Raw genomic sequence first — 16,742 nt, 5'->3', positions numbered from 1 at the left:
ATGTGACACTTTTCATGGGCAATATTCCTTGCAGACAGATGCAGCATTTCACTTATCCTAGAACAGAAAGACAGATGTTTCACCTACTTTCCAAGAAGGAAAAGGTTCTCACACAGCATGTGCCTAGTACAACCCAGCAAGGTTGAGAAGTTTTACCTCAACTACTTAGGGCTCATTCATGATGAGTACAGCAGTAGCAGAACTCTGAATTCATAAGCCTGAACAGCAATTAAGAAACAACTCCAGTGGTATTAGCATGCCCTTGTAAGCCTAGCACTGTTGATGAAAAGACCACCATCATCTTACTCTGAAAACTCAATGTTTGAAATCTTTGAAACATTGCAAGAGATACAAAGTTTAAGTCAGAGAGGTAGTATCCAATAACAGCTGCATATTATTATAGAAGCCACCAACACCACCCTACTCATGAGGGATTTGGGTTGGGGAGAGGCAGGAAGGACATGAAACAATTGCCAGATACACCCCTGGGCTTGGAAAGACATCTCCTCCTTCAGAGTTTCTGCCATCTATTAATACCTCTATCCTGGTATATATACTTGTATTTGTAGTCTCACTTTGTCTACATCTACATACTGAACTGACCAGATGTCCTGCACATATGTTAGGAACAATGTTATCTGACATTAACATATACTGCCTCTCCCTAGGCCTGTTTATTTGGCCTTGGGGCCACACTAATGCATACATTTAGCTTCTGGTTACAGCTGGTTTCCATTCAGAGCGTTTGGGTTGTATGCTTGCACCTGCCTGCAAAATACTGAGTAGGCTATTCTCTGTACCAAAGCCTGTCTTAGGCAGCCACCATCTTATCTAATACATCTAATACTAGAGTGAATGAGTCTTCAAATACATCTTAGTCTTCTCAAGACTTTGTTATCTAAGAGGTTTTTGTTTATTTGGTTTTTTTAATAAAAGTTTTCCATGAAGTTTAGAAAAACAAGTGTGGGGTTTTTTTTTTTCCCTGTCCTGCACATATTTCAATTTTTTCCTGCCATTCGGTACATTTTGGGCATTGACTTCCAGTCATCACCTTTTGATGTTTGTAATATTAATGAGATAAAAGTTCCAATTAGAATAAAAAAAGATATCACATATGGATGCTGCTTGAGGAATTAATAATTCTAGAAGAAGAGATAATATTATTGAGAGGCAGTAACCTTCCTGGAAAAAATTAAGTAACAAAGCTGCTTTCATTTTATTTTTAATTAAAGTAATAACTTCCTTTTGGTCTACTATGAATGACAGTCAAGAAGACAGATCAGCAACTGTGTAACATAATCAGTAAAGTTATTTTAAAATATTCTTTAACTGCTTTAAAATTCACTTTTGGAACACAGTATTGCATGGTATACCAAAATAGAAGATGTAAATTATGAAACACTTCAGGTTTAAGTCACCAATACATGATTTCACTATCATACATCTATCATAAACAATTACATCTAATGACAGTACAATTTCAATGGTTTCAATTGTCTTCTATTCAACATATCAAGGCATTCTTTCAATCACCTACCTCCCCGACTGGCAAGGACAGTACCATCATACGAGAATGTTAAGCATGAAGTGTCAGTGCCTGGAGCATGGGCTTGCCTGCAGTGGAACTTTGTGTGTACCTGTTTGTCAAACAAATAAAATATTAGAAAATTTGCTTATTTCAAGACAAGACAAGCTTATCTTTATAGCATTTTGTGCACTGTGCAGCTACTCCTATATTTAAACAGAAAACCTTGCATTTTGAGCAGGTACAGAAACCATTTCTACAGGCTTTTTAAAATGTCGTATTTGTTTCAGAACAGGTTTTAAGATCTAGAAAAAAAAAATACATTTTATCATATAAGCAACATACAGTCCATATTTACATAGTATCAGCAGTCTTGGAAAACTCTTGCTAGCATGAAATAAAGATAACTACATTGATTAGAATAAAAATGTATTTTAAGGCAGTTCTCAACACCCTCCTAATCAGGCTTACAGTTACAAAAAATAGTAAAATACAACATATGTACTTTCCCCAAATTTAACCCCTGCCAAAGCTCACGGCTTATATAATAGAACAAAGTCTAGAGATTCTGAGGGTTGTATTCCCTTTAGCTGCAATAAAATTCAACTTTGGGAATTATATATATCTGTTTTTAATTACTTCTATTTTGCTGATAATTACAGAGAAAGGTAGAAATTACCTTCAAGTAAGCATTTCATTCTTGTACAGAGCTGAATTAATTTTTGTAAAATCACTATTCAGTAAAATCCTTAAAAAGGGAGGGACCTGAAATTAACACCTTTTTTAACACCTAGAAAATTACACTTCTTACTTGCTTTTTTTTCCTAACATACAGGTAATTCATATAGTTTTAACAGAAAGCATTCAAAAACTAAAGGCTGCCTACACAAGTGTTATCTTGGTTTCCTAGCTGTAAGACAAAGATTAAAACACACCCTTCCTCATACTGAGGGGAAGAAAACACATTAGCAATCTTAAAATCCTTTACATGAGTAAAACAGAAAAATATGCATAGAACATATGCTGTTCAAACCCCCCTCTGAAAATATGTCAGATCTTAGTTGCCCTATCTTTAAATTTTTCAATATACCCCTAAGTCTTTTTTATGGGCTATTTTGAATGCAAAAGACCCAAGCTAGTAACTTAATTAATATTGCTTACCATTTTAAATATTTGTTCTAAATTTGTTACAAAAGCCAGAGCATCTTCCTGTGATGACCTTGAGTTCAAGCTTATTTTAGCTTGCAGATTTAGCCAAGTTTTGAGGAGACATTGTAAGACATTCCATCCATAAATGACCCTTCCACTAGCAAAGGAGGACTTCAAACAGCAAATAAATCCTTCCTACAGTATCTGGAGACAGAATGTAATAGCCTACATTTACCCATATTATTTGTTGTGGGGGTATTGTCAATTCTAGATAATTGTGCATATTCTGGAGAAATTCTGTGAAAATATTATAGTTTACAACTGTATGTCTTTGGTGGAGGTGTTTATAGATACAAAGAAACATACCTTATGCATCCAATTTTCTGTATGTGGTTAACATATAAAGGACAGACTGAGAACTGGCTATCAGAAAAATTAATTTTCTGTAATAATTGTTAAACGTTAAAATGACATTATTTTCTGTCTAAAAAATACCACTTGGTAAAAAATACCAAGTAGACACTTGCAGAAACATAAATGGTTAACAATCACATCTCAAAAAAGCATTACAGAAAGATTACAATATGGCATTTAGCTATTTCAAATAAACTGTAAAAACTTCATTTGGGGACAACAACACTTGTCTACTGAACACTTCCATCCCTTCCTGGCAGTGTCACACTGACGTGCATGTATTAAACAGGTTGTTCGTTTGCTGCCCAACTTACTGTAATAGAGTTTCCTTTCATTTCATCCTCAACCTTTTGTTTTGTTTTGGATACAAATTAAAATGAAGAAAAATAGCTAGGGTCCAACAAATGCCTTTTCTTTTATGCTTTATTGTATGTACCTATATCTACATACAGTGTAGTGCCTTACATACAGATATCTAAGATCTGGTCATTATTTGCTCATTAATCATAAAAATGAATGTAACAAATTTAGCTTGACTCTAATCAGCTTTCATGCCTTAGGATTTAATGTAAAATGAGACTAATCTGAAAGGTACATTAAGATTGCAATTCTATTTGTTTTTAAAAATAAATGCATTCAGTTTACCAGTGAAAGGATTGTTTTCCTAACTTTGAGCTCTGCAAGTTTGCCCTCCATATATTATTCTGCAAAGGAGTATAACCCTGAATTGTAATACTAAATCAAATATTCTAAAATGATTGAAGATTGCACTAAAAATGATAAAAGGTTGAAAAGTTTTTATATATACTAGAAAACGTTTGTGGCAGTTTTCAAAGAAAATAACGTGTTTGGCCTTTGGCCTCTTTACGTTTTTAGCAGACGTCTGATCTCACTAAGAAATCATTCGCAAAAATAGTTGTTATCAGAACGTTTCTTGCTGGGAGGACACGAAAAACAGAACTAAAGCAAATAATTCAGGAAGAGAAGGAAAAAGAGCACTGAAACACTGGATAAAGATGCAAAGATAGTTAAGGCAAAGTGTATCTACATATCTCCCTCATTATTTCTCCCCTTTTGTTGCAAAGGTTCCTGCTATAATGAAGTATTAGTTATTTGCCATACAAAAATTGAGAAGTTCAACAGTCTTTAAACTTTTTAAAATACTTAGTTATTTCAGCAAATTCACTAGTACACAGTCTGTAGATTGTTTGAAGGCTTTCTAGCAATGTAAGCACTTTCTAGGTTTGCATTAGCACATATATTTTTCTGTTAAGCAATTACAGCTGACCAGACTTGTGTGTAACATGAAATGACAAGCAGAAAACATGAAGCACATGTGAGAAAGGACACAGTTGCACGTATAAAAAAACCCTAGGATAATAGCTAAATGTTAGGGTTTGCAGTATCACTGTAGACTTCAGAGAGGATACAAATCTGACGGAAAAAGAAAGCCAGAGAAAGAACTGGGAACGAGAGAAGTGTGGGGAAGATAGAAAAGTGGAGCATCAGTAATGAATATCCTTTGTACAAAAATCTGGGTGGACTGAAGAGGATCAATATGTTAAGTGAAGACACCAGTGGACACATGATGTGTTTATCACAAATGAATTACCTACAGCAGAGCTGCAGGGTTAGAGGTTTGCATCCCATAATCCCTCTCTTTTCCAGAAGCCTAAATAAAACATGTTCAAGTAAAAACAGAAGAGAAACCTAGTCACTTTTTTTACTCTAGAAGTCGAAACCACATATATGAGGAAAACAACACTATGTTTAGCTAACAAGATTTTTTAACTTTCCATATTGTTTCTAGGATACAATATTTCACAACTAACTGACACTTTCCCAAGATTATAATGCTTCCCCTTCCTCTTTTTTTCTTTTAATGAAACAATGAATGTCCCAGCCAAGACATTCGTTTTCCTTCTCATTTCTAATATGTTCAAGTTTATTGTTTTGTTTTGTTTTGTTTTTTAAAAGCAGGGGCAATAAATTAAGGAAGACCTTGGGGAAAATGAGATCAACGAAGACTACAGAAATCCTTCTCCACATTACAGACACGTAACAAAATCTTACACATTTATTAGTGTTAACACAGCTATGCAACCACAATCACATCTACAGCAAAAGGAACTCTATCCAATACTACACGTGCCACTACCAATGTGCAATCCACTCTGATTTCCTACAAAGAGCACAAGGAAGGTGTATTCTGAACTGGGAAACCCATCTCTCTAGAGGTGCCTCCCATGCCCACTTGCCAGCTGTTCGCTCTCTTTAACATCAAGGAATGTTTCCAACACTCCTTGACAGAGCTGGCAATTGGGATATACATTGGTTTCAAATGAGTCAGAATGGCAGGACTAGCTAGGCAGAGATGCCAGACAGAAAAGTCCCAAGCCATGATGGTGCTTTGATATTTAAATCAGTGATTTCAATCAACTAAGAAACTTCCACCAAAAATAAATTAGCTGACACTGACAATATTCAACTGCAAAAATTACAATAGTTAATAAACATAAAAGCCTTCTGAGATAACATATTAGCATAGATCAGTCTCAAGGCGACAAAGGCAGGAGCTATAAAGCTGAAAGAAGAAAACAAACAAACCAACCAGAAACCTTCTTTTAGTCACAACTGAGCAAAGCTGTCCGGGTCTTTTTTGAAAGTGATCCCAGAGGCAGCCAGCCATCTCAGAGCTGCGATCACAGCTGACACGACAGACACATTGCCAGGGCACAAATTACACTCTCCAAATGGCTACTTCCCCATCCCTGCTTCAGTCATCTCTACTGAAAGAAGCCTATTTGATTTGCTCTCAATTATAATCCAGGAAAGAAATGTTACTGTACTTTCTGGGTTTAGTATATCACTTACAAATTATCAGGTCTACATATGCCAGCTGAATTCAGTAATTTCTCATTTTTTTCCCTGAGTAGGCAGTTGCAGAGTATATCATTGTGCTTAGGTCTCTGTACACATGATCCCTGGGCTTTCAATTTACATGACAGCTCTTCAGTACCACTTCCCATGGTGTAGAAATGGATGCTGTTTCAGTAATGACCATACTGATGCAAAACAAGATTAACTTGTGAAATTTGAGGTTTTAGTGTTTGCCTGACTGCACTGTTCCATGATTTGCTCTTCTCTGTGATATCTATATGTATCATTAGCAGACTAGAAACACTCCTTCCTTTTCTCAATCCTAATTAACCATTACGAATGGAGTAACCTGACTTTATTTGCCATAACCAGGATATCTGACTGGCAACAGAATTAACTGTCCTTTGCATCCATTATATTATCATCTGTTGCAACTATGAGTGGAGGGGTGTATTTCATAGACTTTCCCTACGATATATACTTTCCTAAGACAAAAGACTTGGCTTTTTTGTGTTTTTTCAGTTATCTGCAGTTTTCCTTGAACAACTGATCATGATAAAAAAATCTACATAACCAGGACATTAAAAAGGAAAAGAAATGTCTCTGTAACTATTTTTAAAGTTTACAAAATCTATAATCCCTTTAAATGAATCATGGAACTATATCATGGAACTACGAACAAAACAAAAAATGAAATGCTTAGTCAGAAAATGTTGGGCTGTTATAGAAAAACACATTAATAGAAAAGAAGCCAATGTAGGCAATGGTGAAAAACTATTTAGCATTTTGTATTTGCACTTGATAAAAAAAGTTGCTTTCTATTAGAAAAATCTGTAACAGCTAAAGAAAGCAATAAGGCAAGGCACCTGATACGTTTGACTATATGTGAGGTTTTTTTAAGATAAAACAAGCAAGCAAGCTGGCTTGCCTTACAGATGCCTCTGAAGCACTTTAAAATGCTGAAAATATCCTTCCTATCTGCTCATGATTCCTTCACCACTTAGAGCATTCAATTTCGAAGAATATTGCTGGCCACAGAAACAATTTCTTCTTGTTTAAGTTCATTCATCAAGAAAGATTTTAGGAAACAATTTTAGAAAGACAGCTTCTTAACAACATCGCTAAATACTCGCCTAATGGTTAGAAAATGAAACCCCAGACGAATCTATGACTACACTGTCAACATTTGAAAAAATAATCCATCTTGGCCACAAAAAACCAATAAATATTGCTAATAAAAACAGCTTTTGGAAAACATTCAGTTGGCTTCCTTTGGATATTTTTTACACTGCACGAGAAAAACGTAAAAGGATGTAAAATAAAAGTTGCTTTTTATCTTCTCATAACTCATCTAATCCATACCCTGCTATTCTATCAAATTTATCAGCTCTTCCTTCTTTCTACTGTCATAAATATGGTTTCTGTAAACAAAAAAATAACCACTTTTTGCCTCTTTCAAAAATAACCACTCTTAGACTTATCTATTCAAATCTGACCAATGTTAATTCTCATATCAATTACAGTCTTTTGCCTATTGACAGGAAACAACCAAAACTATTGACGGACAAAAATTATAGAAGCTTTAACTATGTCTTCAAAAAACTCAACTACAACAAAGTTATTCCTACATTAATTCAATATTATTTCTTACATTCTTTCAATCTTCAGTGCTCCCAAAGCTTAAGACCCAGCTAGTGATCTCATAGAGGTACAGTGTGTATGGAGTGAAATATAACTGAAAATAAACAGAAATTCCCATATATATTATATTTATGGTTCAATGACACTTGAGCCAAAAAAGATGTAATTTCCAGTGAGTTATCAAAGGTGGCTGTATAATAAATTTAGTTACTTGTTGAAAAAAGTAGCTAAAATACGTATATTCCAACATGATGGGTGTATTTCCCATCTTCTTGTACTTCTTGTAACATATATTATGCTGTTATTTCTTCCACATTATTAGATTTTTCTCATGAAAATGTACTACAAATCATTATACCATATTTTCTCTGCTAATTAAAAGTATATAAACTTTCGTAAACATGTGTTTTGTATGGAAAGGCAAAGAATGCCACAGTTGAAAGGATGAGTATTCTTTTGCCACACAAAGTATTTCAGTGATAAAACAAGTGTTCTGAACAGAAGAGCCTCAGTGGTTTACAAATAATGTTGCAAAGAGGTGGCTGGGATTATTAGCTCAATATACTTAACACTGATTTTCAGGGACCATGCAACATACATGATTTTTTTTTTTAAAGTCTCTAGAGAACAAAAAAAGCCATCATCATTCAAAGCAAGTTGTTAAGAGAAGTTTTTTTTGAGAACGTAAGGGAAATTCTGTTTCTCTGCAGGTCAAGCCAAGCACTTGTGGATGGTAGGGCATATATGCATTTTTTTAACAACCAAACATGCAGAGTTGCTAAATGCCCACATTTTAATGATTACTGCCTTGATGTTGCTTTTCTTCTTCTCATAATAATTTTATACAACTCACTAGCTAAATGACAAACAAAATCAATTAAAACCCCTACACATTTGTTAGTCAAAAAAAAAGGCAAAGTGGAAAAAAGGTTCAAAACATTGTTTTCTGACAAGTAGTTTATACTAATTGAAAACAAAGCTCCACAGAAAAAGAAAGAAATTCCCACTTAGCTTCAGAATTTGTAAACCCAAAGATACAGATAACAAATTCACTGCTTTTGAAAGTAAAATGTTGCAGCATTAAAAATTGTTTTCATGCACACAATATACAGTTGTTGAAATAGCTTTTGATAAAATGTGGTTTTGTTCAACTACAACAAATTACAACTGAATACTGCATTTGGCATTCAGCTCAGAAACAACAGTCTTAGACAACTGTGGCAGTTCAACTTTCATGGTAGCATCAACTTCAACCCCCAAAAAAGTTATTATTAATAATTTAATGATTAAATAATATTCAAATAAATAATTATTAAAGACAATAAAATAAGTTTAATGTAAAACCAAGATTTTACTGCATCCATAAGATGAGGCTCTGGTATGTTTGGGTTTTATGACAACATCGAAATTGTCCATTTTAAAACACATTGCATATTTATCCATCTACACTGCACAAAATCCTGTCATGTCAAGTTTCTAAGGTAGTCTACAGAGCAGCAATTAAATATCTAAGCATAAGTCAGTTAAAATTCTTGTAACACCTTTTAGAAAAATGTGGTTTGCTGTTCTATAGTGAGATTTGTGAATATTTCAAACATGGATCACTTTTAAAATTAGTTTTCCTTTCTAAGAGGTAGTAAAACCTGATCACTATTTAAATATTCCCTTGTTTGGAATTAATGTCCTAAATAAATTTGGGAGCACTGAAGATTGAAAGAATACAAGAAATAATATTGAATTAAGGTAGGAGTAACTTTGTGGTAGTCGGAGTTTTTTAAGACATCTTTAAATCTACACCATCACCTCATTTTATATTCTTCAACAGTTGCTGTGTTTTACCAATGACTTAAATAAATATTCTTCGAAAAATAGCAATTACAGATCATCTATTTAATCCTGAAGCACACCTGCAATTTTCTCACATAAAGAAAAACACAGCAGCTCTTCCTTTTTCTTCTAGATCAATGCAAAAGCCAAGAAACAACAGTGACACAAAACATTGCTACACTCCTGTCAACTCCTACCCAGTTTGGCATCACATTTACTCACAAATATCACAATCAACGAGTCATTTGCACACTTCTGACAAGTGACCAGCCAATGGCTGGCAATGTAATGCTTTCTGCTGACTAAAACAGGTGGCTGTGCTTCTAAAAAATCACCCAAGCTCTTGAACACAGTCTTGAATACAAGCCAGTTCTCTCACTACATGGGCAGAACACATTATCTGTACAAGCCATCCTTTTACAAGCCTTGGTAAAATATTATCTATAAAAGTCATGAGTATACTCCAGTAACCTGGAAGGTGCACACAGGCCTCAGATTCAATCTGCTCTCCAAACTACACAACAGGCACAACGACGACAACGACAGGAGCCAGGGAGCTGGTATATGGTTGCATTTATATGCTCTTTTCCAGGGTATGTGCTGATCACAGCAGCTACATTCATCAGGAGCTTTTACTGTCCATGAAACATATGGTCCACGTTGGTATAAGTAATTGGCATTTTTCAGAATATTTCACTCTTTGAATGTGAACAAGCACAGTACTTTCTAACTTGGACATCCTTAATAAAATACATTACACCAAAAATCAAATCAAAATTTAAGTTCTAGAGCTGATCACAGGTGACTGAACACGAAACAGTTACAAGCCAAATCTGGAAGAGATACATATACACAGTCGAAAGTGAAATAATAACCATAAAGGTATTTTTCTAAAAAAAAACCCTACGCATTACTTAATGATATCACATACACTAAAGTATGTACTCTGTACCTTGCTTAAATTACTAATATGGACATTCAGAAATTCCAATGAAGTAGAATTTCATTATAAGTTTCTGGATATGTATTTACATATGATCTGTGAAATACACAGACAGTCACATTCAATTCCAAATCTAGTTCTCTATTGCATGAGAAATTTAGACCTTAGTTCGAGGAAGGCAGCTGTTCCATGGATGTATCTGATTTCAGTCTGTGTAGTATCACTGCAGTCATACATTAAATAAAACACAGCTGGACAATGCTCCACCTATTTCACTACCCACACTGCAAACTGTTTAGCAGTAACATCTGTTGAAAACAAACTTTAGGAAATAGGGAGATCATTAAAAAAAAAAAACAAAGAAAAAAAACCAAAAAAACCACACCTCCTTTTAAAAATATTTCGCACTGCAAGTTCTACTTACTCATTAAGAAAGCCTCCCATATATTCAATTAGATTTAGTTATGAGATTCTTAGCTAGATAAACTTGAAGAATCTCTTCCAAGAAAAAAAAAAGTTATACATTTCATATTGTTTGTTTAGTTTTGTACCTTTTTGTACCTGCTGCCAAGAGATGATACAGTCATATAGTTTACCTTCTTGTTGATAATCATGTACACAAATATAACTTCTTTGGTTCATAATCATACTATGAATTTTCTACAAATACCATGCAAACTCTTTTTAAAGTTAACTAGAGTTATGTTCTTTAGACTCTAAGGGCAGTCTATAGTGTATTATGGCCAACTATTTAAGCACATTTAAAACTATCTTCACAGAAATGCACCCTCTTAATGATGTAGCTATGAAACAATTGTCCTCTATGTAGAAAGTTTGTTCTTTATCAGACTTCTTCTGAATCAAGTGTATATAGCCTAATCTTAAAAATCTATGCTTCACTATAATTTATCTTCTTTTTTAAGTTTATAAATTTTTAACATTCATCGGGAATATTTTTGTATTAAAATTACTGGTATACATTTAAATGTCATGAAACTGAACACACTTCAAAATAAATCACTCTCTTCATCAATTGAATTTAAAAAAAGTACATTTTTCTGACTGTTTCACCTTGGTAACATTGTTTTTTCTAAATTAAACAACTATGGAAAAGATTACACACAAGCACCACATGACATTAAACTACTGGTTTCCTATTCCATTAACTAATTCGAGTTGCCAGTGACTCAGAAATACATGAAAATCCCATGATTCTTGAAAATTCCCACAATTCTTGGAAGAATACCTATCTTCCACATTGGAATGCCTATCATTTGATACCTGTCTTCCACACTGGACCTCTGGAAAAGTTAGAAATTTGCCAATACTTAAAATGAGAGCAGAAAAAAACCCTTCTTAACTGAAAGTGTTGTCAGACACTGGTACAGGTAGAGTCTGTACAGAGTGTGTGTGGAGTCACCACCCCTGGAGCTATTTAAAAGACGTGTAGATGAGGTGCTGAGTGACATGGTTTAGTGATGGGCTTTGACAAAGAGGTTAGTGGTTAGACTTGATCTTAAAGATCTTTTCCAACTGAAATGATTCTATGATTGCATGAAATAATGAGAGTTTTGGCCATCTCTAATAAAACAAACTTAATGATCAAGACCTGTACAGAAATATACTTTTCATTTTATACATGGTATAAACCTGCTATTTGTTGCCTCATTAGCTTCAAGAAACAGTGACATACTATAAAGCACAATGAGAAATATTTGAATGCAAAACTAGCTTCCTGATATCAGGCTCTAGACCAATGAAGTGTTCAGGTTCCTTTAGCAGTGTACATACTACAGTTATCTAAAAGATGGCTCTCCTGTGTCCAGGTTCTGGGCCCCTCACTACAAGAAGGACATTGAGGTGCTGGAGTGTGTCCAGAGACATGCAAAAAAGCTGGTGAAGGGTCTGGAGAGTTAGTCTGATGAGGAGCAGCTGAGGATGTTTAGTCAAGATAAGAGGAGGCTGAGAGGAGACATGATCACTTTCCACAGCTAATTGAAGGGAAGTTGTAGGGAAATGAGGATCAATGTCTTCTCCCCAGTAACAAACGATTTAACACGAGGAAATGGGTTCAAGTGGTGTCAGGGGGAGGTTCAGATTGGACATTAGGAAGAACTTTTTCACCAAGAGAGTTGTTAAGCACTGGAAGGCGCTCCAGGGAGATGGTGGAGTGACCATTCCTAGAGATATTAAAAAATGCATAGATGTACTTACTGAGGGATATGGTTTAGGTTAGTGATGGGCTTGGCAGTGTGAGCTTAGTTGTTGGACTTAATGATCTTAAAGGTCTTTTGCAACTATAACGATTCCATGATTTTATGCTTCTACTATCTATTTCTGCAACATTATCTATGCTACACTAATAGCACTACAATATTAATAATCATGTTGCTGTAATGCCTTCACTTTTCTTCTCAAACTGTCATTTAAAAATTATTTCTGTAAGCTCTGTTGTTATTTTTCTAAATAGTAAATCAAAGAAAGATATGTAATCCTTGTAGGATAAGCCTTTTTCCTTTCACTATACATAAATCCAAAGTAAAACACTTTATGCTATTTTCATTAGGGTGTGACAGACTTCAAGACTCAGAATTGCCTTTCATCACTGTATTAGATAGTGCAAACATTTATATAGCTCTTAATTATAAATTGTTTATTACGTAAGAGAGAAATGCACTTAGAAATATAGCAGGGCACATTTTATCTTAGTATATGATTGTCAGATTCTTTACTGTAGCTAGTTTCTGGGTATAGATAGTGATGTACTGGCTAAACCAGATGTATACAGAACAGAATAATATATGAATCTGTTAATATTTGCTGCTGGCAAGCTTGTGTTTTCAGTTTCTGGAGAAGAGGTCTGGCACATATACATATGGAATGAAAGAGTATGATATTATGGATATGGAAAACTTAAGGTAAGTTTGAAAGGGGAATATGGTATATTTGGATATCCTTCATCTTGTATTTACACAAGAAATTTCCAGATGTAGCCAGACTGCCCTCTTCAAAGCATGAAGAACTTGAGGGAACTGAAAGATTTGCCTGCTGATTAGCTGTAGCAGTGATATTCAGCAAATCTAAGAATACTCATTGTAAACTGTTTCTAATAAATAATGACATTTTTCTGGAATAGTTTTAAAGCTGTGAAGATATCAATACATTCAATATATCTGAATATATCCAAATAGAGAAGTGAATGTTCCATGCCAAAATGAATGAAATCTAGCTGGTGTGAAAAGATCATAATCTTGCAATAGACCAGATGCCAAAGAAACACTTTGCCTGGTAGAAAATATATCTAAAAAGGCATATGCACAATAGTAAAGCTTTCTAGTAGACAGACATAAGACATAGATTTCAAGTCTTTATTACTGACAGCCATGTTTTTTGCATGTCAGCATATGCAAAAAGCATCCCACAACTGTGCAGAGACCCAACAATCTCATCTTTTCAAAGTATGGGTACAAATCCTCTCAAAAGATCTTTCAATTGATAGAGAAAATATTTATAGCAAGTCTCAGATCTTACTCTGCCTTGGCAGCATGAGCTGTAAAATCCATCAAGAACAGTAAAATAAAGTTTATTAAAAGAATCTCCAGATAAGATCAAGGCTTGGATATCCATTCCAAAACAAAAGGATCACTCTAATTAGGTGGGAGAAAAAAACTAACTTACGTAATATTTTTGCATTGTCTGTATCTGTGTTCTTAATTGTACAGTATTTCTTCAAAACAGCTCCAGTCATTTTAAAACTTTTCATCTCTGAAAACTCTTGCCTTAAAACATCACACTGCACACCACAAAGCTGAAGCTTACAAAAACCCTTTCCTAAGCAAACAATCACTAAATATAGAAATTTATTTATCTTATATCTATAAATCATGCAATTATTTGGAAAATACTTTTAACATGACTATTTGTAATTAAAATGTACAGAGCTTAGGTCTGCTTAACTTCAACGCATACTGTGACATCCTGTTTTTCTTCCCCTTATATTTTGAAGGTAGGGTGGCTAAAGAGAATGTGGAAAACAGGTTATTGGGATTAACACTTGATCACACTACTTTGTAAGATATTCAAGTGGACAGGATATTAGTATCATGTTGGATTTCACTATTATTATGCATTTTAGGTTCTATAATATCACTGTGAGCTTTAGTGAAGTAATTTAAAACTGATCAAAATACATAAATTATGAACAGAAAATAGTTGAAGAAAGGATTTAAAGATACCACTAGGTCTCATGAAATAAGAAAGCAAAAATACAGAAGTTAATCACTAGCTATAAAAATCCTTCCCTGAGCACTGAATCAATTTGTGTTTAATGAGAATTAACTCATGTTGAAAATCATAAAACATTTCATCTTTCTTATTCAGATTTACACTACATAAAAAGCTAAACCCATTACAGATATATCTGTCAAAACTAATTCTTTATTACTCACAGTGTATTAGCTAAAAGCTTATAAAAAATGCTCAGGACTTCTAAACAGAGCCCAGTTCATATAGGTTGAAAAAATAGACAACGTTTCAGCTGTACGAGCTGTTCTCTTACATGACTACTCGTTAAAAACTTTGTCTCTGAACATTTTTATCAATATTTGTGTATCACATCTGCAATGATACGTCATACTATAGATGACATGAAACTGACAAATATGATCTAGGCTGCCATTTGCAAGTAAGTTGGTGATTAATGCACCCAGGAAAACCTGTAGGGAAAATTCATGTAACAGGTAGCATCATCAGGTAGTTTCATGACACTAAAACTTTAGCTTTCTCACCCTAATAAATCCTATCTGTAATCAATGGAAAATATCTCAATCCTTTCCCATTCAGTATGAAAAATTAGGGAGCTTTTTTCTTCATTGGAGATATTTCTATCAATTTTAGCTCTCAGTATATTTTTAACGTACTCACCCAAGTGTACTAATAATTTTTCAAAAAATGACTTCAGTCTTTCCATATTTCTATGACTGAGATATTCCCACTTCTATACAGGAAAACTGGGCACAGAGAGGTTTAATGACTGCAAGATACATCTTATTCTTGATACTAAAAACTGGTTCCACTGATCAGCTTGTTGAGCAGTATGTATTACTATTGGTCTTGCAAAAAGCTCTGAATGGGCAAGATAAGGAATCTGAACCTACTTGAACTGCAGATGAATCTAATGGGTCTACTGCACTGCCCAGGGAACCAGTACCTTTCAGGTCCTGTCTTACTTTCACCACTAAGGTTCTCCAACTCTCCATATTTGCCAGACACTTCTCCACATCTCAGAAAACTTAAATTAAGAGAGTTGTAATGTGTTATGCTATAATTGACTTTCAAACTGTTGTTTCCACTATTCATTGGAAGTTTGAAGGAAGTTATTTTTTATGTCCTTTGAAGCTGTTGTTTTAAGCCAAGCTGACAGTGTTCATAATATTTCAAACAAACTGACAGATTGTTCTGCTAATGTGCACTGTAAATGCACATGTACATGAACCCCGAAGAAAAACCATGCACCGACGAAGTAACATACGTGAGAAAATAACACAGATTTATGACAAAATGAAAAAAAATCTTGAGGCAGGTGATTATAATGGATCATGATCATGCCGAGGAAGTTTAGAGAAAGGCAAGACAGAGCTGGAATGCATTTGGCTAATTTCAGCATTAGCAAGTTACCAATGTCAGTGTCATAAAGACAAAAAAAAAAGTCTTTCTCCAAAAGTTCCAAAACTGTTTTTACTCTCAATACATACAGCTGGGAGATCTGGAATTGCACCAAAAAAACAGTGGATGCAGAAAACTGAATGAAAGGCTCATGGTGTGCATTACTAGTCAGAACTAAAGAAGGTAACTGATTACACACCAAAAATCACTCCCTAGGCACAACAACGTACTTTTTTAAAAAGCAGAAACTGAGGCGGGTTTAAGTGGCTTGGAAAACATACAACTAACTCATGACCCTAGCTTACAATAAATAGATACTTTGATTTCAGCAGGGATAATAAAACATGGGATAGAAAAGATCTCAAAATAAAAATAAAACAAAATGTTAAAACCCACAAACCAAAACTGGTCTGGACTAAGTTCTATACTACCAAGCAGCAAACATAAGTGACGCCACAGTTGATAGGGATGCCACCACACAACAAGTTGATTTTTAAATTTGTTTGTCGTCTGATAGAACAGTAGGATCTATCAAAGTAGATTGCTCCTGTAGTCATGTGTACAGTTAGCAGGTCATGTGTGGAGCGGAGGATAATAAACCAGCAGTCATAAACTATGGCTACAGTGGCAAGAAAGTGTCCCCACCTCCAACAAGTGTCCCTTTTACTCATCAGACTACCTTTCTTATCAGGTTATCTG

General features: G+C 34.5%; 1 protein-coding gene across 1 annotated transcript in view; it reads right to left on the bottom strand.

Moving 5' to 3' along the window:
• WDR70 (WD repeat domain 70) overlaps positions 1-16,742 on the bottom strand; it is a 105,563-nt gene that overhangs the window by 32,682 nt on the left and 56,139 nt on the right. The window contains exon 10 of the mRNA XM_062017890.1: positions 1,538-1,637. Coding sequence (XP_061873874.1) covers positions 1,538-1,637 — 100 coding nt within the window. The remainder of the gene's footprint in view (positions 1-1,537; positions 1,638-16,742) is intronic.

Source organism: Colius striatus, chromosome Z (genome assembly GCF_028858725.1).
Source record: "Colius striatus isolate bColStr4 chromosome Z, bColStr4.1.hap1, whole genome shotgun sequence".
Lineage (NCBI taxonomy): Eukaryota > Metazoa > Chordata > Aves > Coliiformes > Coliidae > Colius > Colius striatus.
The sequence above is the reverse complement of the archived record's forward strand: the minus strand, read 5'-3'. Positions and strand labels throughout refer to the sequence as shown.